This window comes from Heteronotia binoei, chromosome 4 (genome assembly GCF_032191835.1).
Source record: "Heteronotia binoei isolate CCM8104 ecotype False Entrance Well chromosome 4, APGP_CSIRO_Hbin_v1, whole genome shotgun sequence".
NCBI lineage: Eukaryota > Metazoa > Chordata > Lepidosauria > Squamata > Gekkonidae > Heteronotia > Heteronotia binoei.
The window spans coordinates 167713128-167728881 of NC_083226.1; the positions used below are offsets into that span (position 1 = coordinate 167713128).

The 15754-nt window shown below is 47.1% G+C and overlaps 2 protein-coding genes across 2 annotated transcripts in view; both read left to right on the forward strand.

Moving 5' to 3' along the window:
- Positions 1 to 15754, forward strand: part of RPL17 (ribosomal protein L17) — a 456550-nt gene that overhangs the window by 220207 nt on the left and 220589 nt on the right. The gene's annotated exons all lie outside the window — the stretch shown is intronic.
- Positions 1 to 15754, forward strand: part of DYM (dymeclin) — a 421761-nt gene that overhangs the window by 170344 nt on the left and 235663 nt on the right. Inside the window, exon 7 of the mRNA XM_060236187.1 lies at positions 10882 to 11007. Coding sequence (XP_060092170.1) covers positions 10882 to 11007 — 126 coding nt within the window. The remainder of the gene's footprint in view (positions 1 to 10881; positions 11008 to 15754) is intronic.

Here is a 15754-nt window from a genome sequence, read left to right on the forward strand (position 1 = left end):
GTGGCCTTCAGTCACCATGGCCAGTAGTTACTGATGGACAACTTCTCCAAAATCTGCCTAATCCCTTCCCAAAGCCATCTGTGCTCAAGGACATCATTACATCTGTTGCCAGTGAATTCTGCCATATAATTACTTGTTGAGTAAAGAAGTGTTTCCCTTCGTCGATCCTCAATCCATTGCCTGTCAACTTTATCAGATACCCCTGGGTTCTAGTATTATGGGAGAGGGAACTTCTCTGTCCACTTTTACCACCCCATGAATAGCTTTATAAACTTCTCTATCATGTCTCTCCTTCGTCTTAGTCACGTTTTTCCCCCCCTGGGAAGATGTCCCAGACTCTCCAGCCTTTCCTTGTGGAAAAAGTGCACCAACCCCTTGACCATCTTGATTGACCTCTTCTGCACTTTTCCCAGTAGTGCAATAACCTTTTTTGGGATACAGCAACCCGTACTGTAAATAGTATTCGAAATGTAGCCACACCTTAGCTACAATGTTCCCTCTAAGCTGCGGAGTCCTGTGAGCAAAAATTCTGCTTTGTGAGCTGCTGCGTAAATGAGTGTGCTCTGTGGTCATCCTTCCTGAGCTAAGGCAAAAGTGTGTGAGCTGGAGGCTAAAAATCTCTGAGCTAGCTCACGCTAACTCAGCTTAGAGGGAACACTGCTTAGCTCTATACAAGTATTGGTCGTTCTGTTTTCAGCCCTTTTCCTAATAATCTGCCACCTTTGCCATCACTGCTGCATACCGAGTCAGAAATTTTCTTCAATTTAATAAAGCATTGGTAGACTAACAAAACAAAACCAGCCAACCAAATTTTTGATAGGCTGCGTGATACATGCATGGAAATTTGAAATCAAACGTCTCTAAGGTGGCAATCCTCAACTTTATGAGCCCATGAGTCAAAGATGGAATTCTAGCAGGAGCTCTTTTGCATATTAGGCCACACACCCCTGATGTAGCCAGTCCTCCAAGAGTTACAGGGCTCTTTCCTGTAAGTTCTTGGAGGATTGGCTATATCAGGGGTGTGTGGCCTAATATGCAAAGGAGCTCCTGCTAGAATTCCACCCCTGCCATTGGGTACCTTTGGCATTCTGACACAGGATGGTGGGCAGCTATAAAATAGCTGCCACAGGAGGTAAAATCACATATTAAGAAAGTGTAGAGTAGAAGAGGGATAATTTTTTTTTAAGCACTGGGAAAGAGGCATGACAAAGAATAAAACTGGTAGCGGCTGCGACTGAAACAGTATTATTTTAATGTATTCAGCCAGATCTTTTTTTTGTTGTTGGTAGAAAAAGCCCAGCATGGACTCATTTGCATATTAGGTCGCACTCTTTGATATCACCATTGTTTCACACAGGGCCGCATTTTTTGTAGAAAAAGCCCAGTAGGAACTCATTTACATATTGAGCCACATCCCGAAGCCAGCCAGAACTGCGTTCCTGTGTGTTCCTGCTCAGAAAAGCCCCTGTATTCAGCCAATCAGATCTCCAGTGGCTAGTCAGTGCAGGGCAAGTGCCCCACCTGGGCTCACTTGCTTTCTGAAAACATTTGGTGAGCACCAGAATAGGTAGTTCATGGGTGTCATAGTTCCCATGGGCACCACCTTGGAGACCCCTGCTCTTACGTATACATTCACTGTAACTGCAGCTTGTTGGCATAAACTAGGGGTGTCAGACTCATTTGTTATGAGGACCGAATCTGACATAAATGAGACTTTGTCAGGCTGGGCTGAACTGGGCCATATGCGTACCTATTCAAGATTAGGTAGCAGAGATATAAACTTTACAAAGGGCACAAACACGATTAAAGATTTTTTTAAAAAAAAACGTGCTTAAAACATTAGCACTCGTTGGTCTTAAAGGTGCTTTCTTTGCATTTCTCCCATGGGATCTGGGGAACTGGGCAAAGGAAACTGGCTCTTTCCCTCCCTCCCCAGGGGACCAGGAGGGGGATGACAATCAATGGAAAATGGAGGGTTTGTTCTGTAGCTCTACTGAGCGATTGAGCAAGCCTTTCAAAGCAAGCAGCGATGCAGAAGGAAGCAAGAGAGAGGGAGAAGAAAGCAGACAAGAGCTAGTGGCTCAGGGGCCTTATAGGAGCCCTCCAGGGGCCTGATTCAGTCCCTGGGTTGCACGTTTGACACCCCTGGCAATAAACCCTTTGGATAAAAGATTCGGAAGAGTGCATTGTGGGGGTTTCGTTTGCGGAACGGCCACGGTAGGGGTGAAACATGGCAGTGCGCGGTTCCATATACACTCGAGGAAAACTCTCAGGCTCCCTTGTGAAATCCTGATTCACTTTGTTCACTCATAAATGATTTTTATAGGATAAATGTATGCCGGGATGGGGACTGCAAACACTACAAGTCTGAGATTTGCCCTGAGCCTCAGAATGATTCATAAACAAGGTATCTTAGTTCTCCCTTGTAGCCTCTGAACAATCCTCCCTTCCTTTTTGTGGAGGTGGGAGAATTAACTGCTAATATTTTCTTTCCCTTAATATTTCCCTTACGAAACCCGTGCCAGCAGAGGTCATTCTTGGACTTTTGCTTTCAATTACATTTTCTTTTTCAACGGTAATTAGGAAGCCTCCCAAATATTTCTCGACAGCCATAACTACTGTATTCTTTGCATGCATGTTTGCCATTAGTGGGTGTTGATTTTGGGATTTGTGCCAAGCCGGGGGGGGGGGCGGCGGGGGGAGGGAAGGGAGAGAAATCGCGGTTGCCTTCAGCTCTTTGCCTTTTGCGTCCTGTGAGGGATCACCAGATACCAGCTTGCTTTTCAGCACTGACCAATCCCGTCTGGCGACTTTTCTTTCACCTTTCTGGTCGACCCTCAGGAAGTACGGCAATCAGGCTCTCCGTTCCTGTACAATTTGGAACTTGCGTATCAGCTGGTTCTGGCAGCCTTTCTAAATTACTGACCTTTTAACGCTTCCAGTGAAATGAGTTTTCTGGGCTGAAGTTGAAAAATCAGAAGTGGCAAAAAAAAAAAAAAATCATCTTTCCAGGCCTCGTTTGGGGTAGGAGTTCACAGGGGCAGAGCTCTGGAACCTCTAAATTTTATAGTGCTCTTTCTTTTTTATCCCCTCCTCCCCCCCCCCCCAAAAAAAATACTTGCTTCTGGGCTCCGTTGTTCAAACCCCCTGTGAGAATTTTGCTGAACTCTTAAGATCTGACAAGCTTTCTAATATTTCCCCCCGACAAAAAATGGGAAAATAACCAAAACTATAAAGCAGACAGATGGAACTCTTCATCATGCCACTGTGGCCACATAAGAGAAAGTAACTGAAAAAGTATGATGGGAGTAAGGTTTTATTATGACAATTATAATTCTAGAAGTATTTTAGGTAGATGCTGAGCTGATGTAATTCAGTACACCTTCCAGGGATGTCAGGGGTGTGCGGCATATGCAAATTGAGTTATGCAAATGAATTGCGCTAATGAGCTCCAGCACCTTTTTTTTCCTACGAAATGAGCCCTGCATCTTTCAAAGGGTATCCCTGCTGGTCTGCAGTAGCATCTTAAGAGGCACTGACCTGGCTAGCCACGGGCAGCTCAATCTCACCAGATCTAAGAAGCTAAGCAGGGTCAGCCCTGGCTAGTACTTGAAGGTCACTGTGCAGAAGCACTCAACGGCATAACACCTCTGAGCGTATCTTGCCTTAAAAAAACCTTCAAGGATGACCGGTTAGTGCTTGGATGGGAGACCACAAGGAAGCTGAGAGTCACTATGCAGAGGCAGGCAATGGCATAACACCTCTGAACGTCTCTTGCCTTTAAAAATCCTCAAGGTTGCCTGGTTAGTGCTTGGATTTGGAGACCACCAAGAAGTAGAGGGTCACTGTTCAGAGGTAGGCAATGCTATGCCACCTCTGAACGTCTCTTGCCTTAAAAAATCTTCAGGGTTGCCTGGTTAGTGCTTCGATGGGAGACCACAAGGAAGCTGAGAGTCACTACGCAGAGGCAAGCAATGGCATACCACCTCTGAGCGTCTCTTGCCTTAAAAAAACCTTCAAGGATGACTGGTTAGTGCTTGGATGGGAGACCACAAGGAAGCTGAGAGTCACTATGCAGAGGCAAGCAATGGCATACCACCTCTAACCGTCTCTTGCCTTAAAAAACCTTCAAGGTTGCCTAGTTAATATTTGGATAGGAGACCATGAAAGAAGTCCAGGGTCGCTACACAGATGCAGGCAGGGCTTTGTAGCGGTTTATGAGAGCCAGTTTGGTGTAGTGGTTAAGTCTGCAGACTCTTATCTGGGAGAACCGGGTTTGAGTCCCCACTCCTTCGCTTACAGCTGCTGGAATGGCCTTGGGTCAGCCATAGCTCTCTTATCTGGGAGAACCGGGTTTGATTCCCCTTCCTCCACTTGCAGCTGCTGGAATGGCCTTGGGCCAGCCATAGCTCTGGCAGAGGTTGTCCTTGAAAGGGCAGCTGCAGTGAGAGCCCTCTCAGCTCCACCCACCTCACAGGGTGTCTGTTGTGGGGGAGGAGGAGAAAGGAGATTGTGAGCCGCTCTGAGACTCTGAGGTTTGGGGTGGAGGGCAGGATATAAATCCAATATCATCATCATTCTTGAAAAAGCCCAGCAGGAACTCATTTGCATACTTGGCCACATCCCTTGACACCAAGCCAGCCAGAACTGCGTTCCTGTGCATTCCTGCTCATAGAAAAGCCCTGGATGCAGGCAATGGCAAACCTCCTCTAAACATCTCTTGTCTTGGAAACCCCACCAAGGGTCAGAAAAATCAGTTGCAACTTGATTGGTTGGGGTGGGGGTGGGGTGGGGAGAGCACCTGAAGACACCAGCAAGATTTAGTGGTATCAGCTTGCACAAAAGCTTCTTTTGTCAGGTATAATAACGGCTTCATATCTGACTAAGGGAACCTTTGGCTCTCGAAAGCTCATTCTCTGAAAATCTTGTTTGTTCTAACAGGTCGCTGATCTGGGCCTATCTATAGGTTATGCTTTCCAGAACACTTCTGGCATTAGCTCACCCGAAAGACGCAAAAGCTGAGCTGAAAGTCATTAGCTGTGGATGCCTGTTCTGCAGGCTGCCTCTGTGTGCCAACTGAACTTTTTAGAGTTATGTGAAGAATTGGAATGATTCTTGGTGACAGCATGCTCTTTATATTACTGAATATAATTTTTTCCACCTTCAGGATTCAGATCTTCCCCCCTCCTCAAAAAAAAAAAAAATGAGTAGAAAGTAACATAAAATTTTATAGTCTTTTTCAGTGTTACCCCAGCCAGCTCTGTAGGTAATAGCTTAAGGAGCTCTGTAGGTAATAGCCCAACTTAGTCCATGCTTGTGGGAACTCAAGAGCAAAGCGGGGCTTGCCATGGTTGGTACTTAGGTGGGAGACCACCAAGGAGGACAGAGTGCTACATGGAGGCAGGCAATGGCAAACCGCTGTACTTGCCTGGAACGCCCCGTGGATGGGATCGCCATGGGTCTGTTGCATCTCGACTGCATGTTCTTTTAAGAACATAAGAGAAGCCATATTGGATCAGGCCAATGGCCCATCCAGTCCAACACTCTGTGTCAAACAGGGGCCATGAGAACATAAGAGAAGCCATATTGGATCAGGCCAATGGCCCATCCAGTCCAACACTCTGTACACACAGTGGCCAAAAAAGCCCAGGTGCCATCAGGAGGTCCATCAATGGGGCCAGAACACTAGAAGTCCTCACACTGTTGCCCCTCCCAAGCACCAAGAATACAGAGCATCACTTGCCCCAGACAGAGAGTTCCAACAGTACTTTCTCTTGCTTTCTCTTGCTTCCTTTGGCATTACAGCTTGCTTTGCAAGGTTTGCTCAGTAGCACAAGAGCTACAGAGCAAAGCCTCTTATTTTCTCCATTGGCTGAGGCTCCTCCCTTGGGGAGGAAGGGGGAAAGGCTTGCATTGCCACAGACTCTCTCAGTCGGACAGCAGAGCTACTGAGCCTCCTCCCCCTCCAGGTTCCCCTGGGGAAGGAAGGAAGGAGCCAGAGCTTCCTTTGCCCAGTTCCTTGGATCCTGTGTGGGAGAGATACAAAGAAAGCACCTTTAAGACCAATGAGTGCTAATGTTTTAAGCATGTTTTAATTTTTTTAAAAACCCAACTTTATTTGTGTTTGTGTGCTTTATAACGTTTGTATCTCTGCTACCTAATATTGTCACATGGCCCAGCCCGACAAGGTCTCATTTGTCAGATTTGGCCCTCATAACGAATTAGTTCAACACCCCTGCTGGCATAGACCTTTAACAATAAAAAGCTGAAATTGTAGGTAAATGACAAACAGCTTAGAGTACCAGTTCCCCACTCCAAAGACCATGTTAATGTTAGACTCTGCTTAGTAACCGACTCAAAAGGCTGAACTTAGCCTAACTCAAACAGGACACAGTATCTTATTCCAAGACACTGTAATGCTGGACAACACATCCAATTACCATGTTAGATTACACAGAGAAGCCATTGAAATCCAGAAACATAAACACAATTTCAACAGGGAGGAAGAAAGTTTAAAACTGAATAGGGCATAGCTTCCGATCATGAAAAAAACAAAATACCCTATAGCTTACAACAGCACCACAGATAAGATTAGAATTTCAGTAGCCAATCCATATACAAAAGAACTCCCTCAGGTAAGATGATGACTCAGCCCTACCCCACCTGCCTGCGAGATATAAATTACCTGCCTACCAACTTCTTCTCAGTTTGACACAGAAAGAACTCCAGTTTTCTGGGTTACATCTCTAAGGATGCCAGTCACAGTTGCTGGCGAAACGTCACAGTGCCAAGACCACGGCCACACAGCCTGGAAAATCTACAATAACTAACAGCTCAAAAGGCTTTGTAATATGAATGATGAAGAAAAAGAAGAAGATTTCAGGTTTTCACGGCTGGTAACATCATTAAGGTTTGTAGAATCTTTCGGGATCAAGTGCCGTGTTCTACTGGAGAAAGTTTTCCTTCCTGCCCTTTCATCACACTCCCTCCAGCCTACAAATAGCAGCTCTCCAGCAGCCCTGGCCCCACTCAATGCACAGCAGCCAAGAAGGTCTGAGCTCCTGCTCCAGCTGCAACGCCACTGAGGATGTTCTCCGCAGCTGAGAACGAAACGTCTGGAAGGAAAACTTTCTCCAGTAGAACACGGCACTTGATCCCGAAAGATTCTACAAACCTTAATAAAAAAGAAGAAGATTGCAGATTTATACCCCGCCCTTCTCTCTGAATCAGAGACTCAAATCGACTTGCAATCTCATATCTTCTCCCCCCACAACAGACGCCCTGTGAGGTGGGTGGGGCTGAGAGGGCTCTCACAGCAACTGCCCTTTCAAGGACAACCTCTGTTGAAGCTATGGCTGACCCAAGGCCATTCCAGCAGCTGCAAGTGGAGGAGTGGGGAATCAAACCCGCTTCTCCCAGATAAGAGTCTGCACACTTAACCACTACACCAAACCGGCTCTCAGTAGCACAGGAGCTACAGAGCAAAGCCTGTAAGTTGCTAGATGTTTTTGGAAGATGGTCTGCTGCACTCTGACGTGGATAGCCTATGCTATCCTGGTCTTGTCAGTTCTTGAAAGCTAAGCAGAGTCGGCCATAGCCAATATTTGGATGGGAAACCTCCAAGGAATACCAGAGTCTTACGAATGAGAGTCATATGACATATGACATATGACGCTGCCTTATACTGAATCAGACACTTGGTCCATCAAAGTCAGTATTGTCTTCTCAGACTGGCAGCGGCTCTCCAGAGTCTCAAGCTGAGGTTTTTCACACCTATTTGCCTGAACCCTTTTTTGGAGATGCCGGGGATTGAACCTGGGACCTTCTGCTTCCCAAGCAGATGCTCTACCACTGAGCCACCGTCCCTCCCCAGACATAGGAGGTAGGCAATGGCAAACCACCTCTGAACTCCTCTTGCCTTGAAAACTCTGTCTGGAATTTCCATAAGTCAACTGTGACTTGAAGGCACTTTCTTCCACCACCACCAGCAGCACTTTCTTCCACCACCACCACCAGCAGCACTTTCTTCCACCACCACCAGCAGCACTTTCTTCCACCACCAGCAGCAGCACTTTCTTCCACCACCAGCAGCACTTTCTTCCACCACCACCACCACCACCAGCATCACTTTCTTCCACCACCACCACCAGCATCACTTTCTTCCACCACCACCACCAGCAGCACTTTCTTCCACCACCACCACCAGCAGCACTTTCTTCCACCACCAGCAGCAGCACTTTCTTCCACCACCAGCAGCAGCACTTTCTTCCACCACCAGCAGCACCTTCTTCCACCACCACCAGCATCACTCTCTTCCACCACCAGCAGCACTTTCTTCCACCACCAGCAGCAGCACTCTCTTCCACCACCAGCAGCACTTTCTTCCACCACCACCACCACCAGCATCACTCTCTTCCACCACCAGCAGCATTTTCTTCCACCACCAGCAGCACTTTCTTCCACCACCAGCATCACTCTCTTCCACCACCACCAGCACTTTCTTCCACAACCACCAGCACTTTCTTCCACCACCACCACCACCAGCACTTTCTTCCACCACCACCACCAGCACTTTCTTCCACCACCAGCATCACTCTCTTCCACCACCAGCAGCACTTTCTTCCACCACCATCACCAGCACTTTCTTCCACCACCACCAGCAGCACTTTCTTCCACCACCACCACCACCAGCACTTTCTTCCACCACTGTTGTTCAGTAGCCATTTGGAGAGCCTTCCTTCATTTTTGTTTGTTATGTTGTTTACTTACGAAATATAGATCCTGCCCTTTTCTCCCTAGGTGTTGCTTATAACCAAAATACAAAGAGAGTTGAAATAATTAAACACATATAAAAATTAATATAATAATTAATTATGAATTAGTATGGTCTGGGGTCATCCTTCCTGAGCGAAGACAAAAATGTGTGAGCTGGAGGCTAAGAATCTGTGAGCTAGCTCACAGCTCACACTAACTCAGCTTAGAGGGACCACTGCCTGTCACCCATGAACAGTCAGTGGAATGAAATGGTACAGTCTCTGCAGATTGCTGTCATGGGGGGGCGGGCAGTCTGGGCTCCAGTGGGATGGAATTCCCAGCCTTTTGTTTTCATCACGATAGTGTCTGGAGTGCCCTGACCTGAATAGCCCAGGCAAGGCAGATCTTGGAAGCTAAGCAGGGTCGACTGTGGTTAGTATTTGAATGGGAGACTTCCTTGAAATACCCAGTCAGGAGGGCAGGGGCAGGCTCTATTCAGCCACTTCTCTGAATCTCTTCCAGGCCCCCAGTGTAGGGGTCAGTCACCAGAGGTTGACATGACTTCCAGGTGCAAACATGCACGCACACAAACATACAAAAATAAATTTTAAAAAAAGGTTTGCGGTCACTTTTGCAGTGGGTTCTGGGAATGAAGGACGTTTTCAAGTGTGAGCGAGATCCAGGGCCAGGACTAGAGGGTCTACTGCACCAGGCAGACCCCTGCACCGCACTCCTCGAAGCTCCAAGGTTGAAATCAACCTGCGCGTAGCACCATGATGTCACGCAGGGCAGGCGGGGGAGTGTCAGGCGGCACACCAGAGTGCTGCCATGCTGCCACTTTCCCCTACAGACAGTACGCTCTTCAGACTTCCTTGGAAGCCTGCAAAGAGCGCACTGTTTTAGCGGTGACCGGCCGCTTTCGAGTTGAAAGCAGCTGAGCGGCGCCTTCCCATTGCAAGGACTCCTCCGAAGAGCGTACTGTTCTGCGGAGCACTCCTCCAGTCCTGTCTTCGAGGCAGGCTCGGAGGAGGGCTCTGCAGGGGCAAGGGGGAGTAAGGGGGCAATTGGCGGGGCGGCGCTCTAGGCAGCCACCAACCCTGCCTACTCCCATGCGCCGGCCCTGGCTAGATCTGTGTGTAGGCTTGCCAGCTCCGGGTTGGGAAATGCTTGGAGATTTTGGGGGTCGAGCCTAATGAGGGTGGGGTGAGGGGAGGGGAGAGACTTCAGTGGACTCTAATGCCATGGAGCCCGCCTTCCAAAGCAGCCATTTTCTCCAGGGGAACTGATCTCTGTCGCCTGGAGATCCGTTGTAATTGCAGGAGACCTCCAGTTTGGCAACCCTATCTGTGCATATTTCAGGGTTGTAGTTCTACCATTAATCAGGAGCATGTGTAGGTCTCCCAAGCCAGCAAACAGATCAGAGCGCGAACGTTTTATTTTTTGAGCCCAAATTGACTAGAGTAGGCCATGAACTTGGTCTGTGTTGGAAAAGGCAGGTCTTCTCTAAGCGGCAACTAGGAGAAGGTAACAGAAAACAGGAAGGCGAAAGTAAGAGGTTATCAGTCTAAGCATCGCTCCGACCAGTCCCAGCCAATGTTATGTCATCACAAAACTGGGGGAAACATTCCTGTATGTTAGAGAGGAGGAAATTGACAGTTTTTGGCAGGAGTCCCACTTTACAAGTACTATGTCGTTCCTGTCTTTATAAAGTGTTTAGCTGAATGCAGGAAGTTTATAATTAGCCGTAGCGATAATCAGACCTTGTACTTCTAAGGAACTGATTGAACAAAGACGAAATTACCTTGTAAAGGAGCTTTCCACTTGCAGTGATAACATAAAAGAAGGGAGGTGGTTTTTAGAATGCAAGGCGAAGCAAAAGTGGGCATAGAAACAGAAGAATACCGATTAAGCTTATTCCGGCAAATTGCCTGTTTGAAAATGCATCCCGGGAGAGTGTCACTTACTTTTGACAGAGACCTGGGTTTTTTCTTATTCTCCAGGGTTTTCTTGCTGTAGCCACAGTGCAAACACGTTCATTTTCATTCATTTGCATATAATAGAAAAATTCACTGACTGATTCCCTAGGTTGGTGCTCATTAACTCTTCTGGTTTCCACCCTCTTTGCAGAGACATAACCTACAGCATTTCTCTTGAAGCTGTGACGACCCTGGTGGTTTTCCTCTCCTGCCAGCTTTTCCACAAGGAAATTCTACGGGACAGCATTGTGCATAAGTATCTCATGCACGGCCGATGGTACGTCTGAATACAGTGTCACTTCCGACGTAGATTGTTTTCATTGTTTGGCTCTTATCACACTCCCGCCTTTTCGTGCTCAGCAAAGTAAATGCTGAAGTTTAGCTGTCTTTGCTTTCCCCCGTGGTACGGAAGCATCTCGCTGATGGGCAGTGAATGAGAAAATACTCAGCTCATTCAAGTTGTTTTATTTGTTATTATATTTTATTGGACTTATATCCCGCCCTCCCTGCCGAAGCAGGCTCAGGGTGGCTTGCAACACATAACTTACAATAAAAACAGGCCTCAGATTCAGCGGGAGCTCACGGGAGCAGAGCTCCTGAACCTTTCTGAGGGTTCCCCCTCCTCCTCCCAACCTACCTTGTCCATTGAATAGTAGGTGCAGCTGCATAACAATCCCTGGATGAGGAGAGCGGGCAGCCAGCCAGCCAGCCACTGGGAGCTTTGCCACACCCCCAGCAGCCCTCATTAACCCCTGGGGAAGCCCACGCCACCCTTTCTCCACTTCTGATGTAATTTTGGGTGGCGGATGGCTTGCTGGATCTCTAGCCAGCCCAAGCAGGCCTTGCTCGCTTGGGGCTTTCCTTTCTTGCATTGGCTTGCTTTTGGCTGGGGGGAGGGGGCGACACATGCTAATGAGTTATGTTAATGAGCTCCACCACCTATTTTTCTACAAAACAACCCCCTGAATAAAAACATTTACAGTAGAAGCATTAAGCAGTTTAAAATAATTCAAGAATGAATTACCGAGGCAGTAGAAATGAATGCTGGTGCTAGTTATTGCTTATGCACCCCGCTCCGCCCCCCCCCCCCCCCAGAAATCTTCATGAGAAGCTGCAAGGCCTGCTTTCGGGGGGGGGGTTTGGTGGTGGGGGGAGAAATTTGGGATTTGCTGTTTTATTTTAGCTTTCACTCCCAAGTGTTTCAATTATGATGAGCTGCGTTGAACCACAAGGAAAAGCGGGATATAAATGTTCTAACAAATATGCATGCTTTTATACACCTACGTTCACACTCAACTGTACCCAGTGTAGAACCTTGGTGAATCTGAAAGCCTCCGTCAGATTTGGTACCGATTTTAAAAGTGACTTCACTAGACCCGGGGTGGCCAAACTGTGACTCAGGGGCCACATGCGTCTCTTTCACTTGTATTGCGCGGCTCTCAAAGCCCGCGCCGCCCAGTTGGCCAGCTTGGAGAAGGCGTTTCTCTCTTTAAATCACTTCCCCAAGCCAAGCCTGCTGGCAACTTGGAAAAGGCACTTAAAATGAAAGTTGCTTTCTTTCCAGCTCTCTCCCCATCTATTTCCCTCTCTCCCTCCCTCCCTTCCTTCATCTCGTGTTCATGTCTTGCAGCTCTCAAACTTCTGATGTTTATTCTGTGGACTTCTGATGGGGAGGGACGGTGGCTCAGTGGTAGAGCATCTGCTTGGGAAGCAGAAGGTCCCAGGTTCAATCCCCGGCAACTCCAAAAAAGGGTCCAGGCAAATAGATGTGAAAAACCTCAGCTTGAGACCCTGGAGAGCCGCTGCCAGTCTGAGAAGACAATACTGACTTTGATGGACCAAGGGTCTGATTCGGTATAAGGCAGCTTCATATGGTCATATGTGTGGCTCTTACATTAAGCAAGTTTGGCCACCTCCGCACTAGGCCCTTTTGCAGTTCTTGTTTTGGTTATTCTTTCAGCATCCCTTTGAGGCGGTGTTTCTTAAACTTGTTTGTGCTGCCTCCCCCACATGTTGGGGCATGTGTGAAAGGTTACTAGTGTGGCCATCACTGGATTATTGGGGGGGGGGGGCTGAGTTCAAATAGTTTGCAAAGCATTGCCCTCAGTGGATATTTGGTTGGTGAGATGGTGTGCTTCGTGGGTGAGCACAATTTCATCGTGCCTGGCTCTCCCGTGGTTAGGCACGACCGTGCACCCCATACCACGTCCACAGCAATGCTTCATAAAGGCATTTTATGGCTTGCTTTGATTTATGTCTAACAGATCCCCTCTTCACCGCTAAAACCCCGAGAAGAGATTGATTATAGTGACATAGTACTGTACGCTAGAAAAATACTCCTGTGTGGTCAATATGTCAAGGGAGTGTAGAATCTGATGGATATTTCCTTTCCCTGAATAAATACATCCTGGATACGTGGGGGAATGGGGAGAGAGATTCTGAAGCTTAAATCAGTATGATGTTGTCAAATGTAAACCATGCTTTTCAACTAGGGACCGCAGTCATGCACGGGAGTTCACAGAAGCTCAGCAGGAGTTGCCCCTTAATGTATCTTAATAAAGTTCTCCCTGCTTTTTCCCTTCCCGCTAACCAATGAACACATGTGCAGGTTCAGTTTATTGCTGAGGTTATGATGGGAGCCTTACATGAATATCTAGTTTTATTTTACCGCTGCTGTTCCGTATGGAAGCTGGAATTAGGCCTGTTGAAAACTGTGCAACTACAGGTCTCTGTTTATCGGGAGTTGCCTCATTAGCGCACACTCTCTCGGAACACTCGGGCCCCTGGACGAAACAGAGGGGAATGAGTGAATGATAATTCACTTCATCTAGAGCCAGCGGGGTGTAGCGATTAAGAGCAGCTGTGGACCACAGAATACATATTCAGAATTGGGGCTATATCCCGGAACAACAAGTAATTGCAAACGTTTGGCTGATACTGATCTAAGTGTAACTCTTGTTGTGGCAAAAAAAATTTAACTGTGGTTTTTAATGACCCTTTTTTCTTAATGACATGTTTTATACTTTGTATTTGGTATCTCTGGTTATTTGGTTATCTTTCATATTACTGGAAGAGCCCCGTGGCACAGAGTGTTAAAGCTGCAGTACTGCAGTCCTAAGCTCTGCTCACGACCTGAGTTCAATCCCCGGCGGAAGCTGGGTTTTCAGGTAGCCGGCTTGAGGTTGACTCAGCCTTCCGAGGTCGGTAAAATGAGTCCCCAGCTTGCTGGGGGAAAGCGTAGATGACTGGGGAAGGTAATGGCAAACCACCCCGTAAAAAGTCTGCCGTGAAAACGTTGTGAAAGCAACGTCACCCCAGAGTCAAAAACGACTGGTGCTTGCACAGGGGACTTTTCCTTCCTTTTTCTCAATGACGTGTTTTATATTTTGTATTTGGTATCTCTGGTTATTTGGTTATCTTTTATATTACTGGATTGTATTATTCTGTATCTTTGAATTACTGAATTTGCCTGTTTGTGACCTGTTTGTCTATGAGCAGGAAGTATAGAATAAAAAGGCGGGGGGGGGGGGGAGAGTGGCTGTAATCCAGAGAACAGGGTTTGATTCCCCACTTTTCCACATGAAGCCAGCTGGGTAACCTTGGTCCATTCTCGGGTCTCTCAGAAACTTAGGGACCTTTTTCTCCCCACATGTTCCCCAGAGGGTACTTCAATGTGGAACACAAAATCTTCTATCGACCCCCGGGCCGAGGGAGGCAAGATTGAAAACCACCAGAGACAGAGCCTTTTCAATCACTGCCCCCTACTGGTGGAACCAACTGCCAGAGGAGGTTAGAGCCTTGCGGGACCTCACCGAGTTCCACAAGGCCCTGCAAGACAACACTATTCCGGCTCGCCTTTAATTAAACTGCTGATATAGTAATACAAAAGGATACCTGGGAGCATGGAATGCCATCGAAAATTGCCGTAATCTGATACTAGTACCAAATTGTTTTTATTGTTTTATACTGTTTTAATTGTTGAATTGATGTTCTACTGTAATTTATTGCCTTCATTGTTGTGAGGTGCCCTGAGCCTGCTTTGGCGGGGAGGGCGGTATATAAATCTCATAAATCAGATCATATCAAACTCTCTCAGCCCCACCTACCTCACAAGGTGTCTGTTGTGGGGAGAGGAAAGGAGATTGTAAGCCGCTTTGACACTTCTTAAGGTAGAGAAAAGCGGGGTATAAAACCCCCCAATTTTTCTTCTTCTGTTACTTATGTTGCAGATCATCATCATCTTTGCTGCAAAACTTGAGTGGTTGGGACATAAATACTTCAATGTTAATTAAAAATGGTGTCCAATTACTGTTTTTAGGGAAGTCTTTAAATGTATATATTTTAGTTACTTAAAGTGTTTTAAATGCCCACCTTCGCTGGAGGATCTCAGCACCCAAGTGGGGCAACAAACAATATTAAAATAAATAAGTAATTGTTTTAATAGCTAGATTCCAGTTCAGTAGCACCGTGGAGATCAACAAGATTTTTGGGATGTAAGCTTTCGCACGTCAGAGCTCCATTTGTGAGGTTCCATGGGAGCAGACTTGCCTCTTAAAGGCTCATACCCTGAAAATATTGTTGCTACTGGGCTCAAATCTAGCTGCAGACCAAACATGGGTACTCTCTGAATTTGTTTTCTGCTTTATCAGCAGTTACAAAACATTAAAAACAAATCTAAAAATATCTCCCCCCCCCCCCTTCAAGTTATTCCCGTTTTGTTCCTAAAGCTATCCAAAATAACTCCATCTTACATACTCACTGGAAATCCAGGTGGCTCAGAGCCCCCTGACCTCTTCTGGGAGGCTGTTCCAGAGCTGTGGGATAGCTACTGAAAAGATAAAGGATGCCAGCCTCCAGGTAGGACCTGGGGATCCCTTGGAATTACAGAATTCCCTGAAGGAAATAGATGCTTTAGAGGGCAGGCTCTGTGGCGTTGTCCCCCACTGAGGTCCCTGCCCTCCCCAAGCTCCATCCCCAAATCTCCAGGAGTTTCCCAACCTGGACCTGGCAACCTTGGTCAGTGG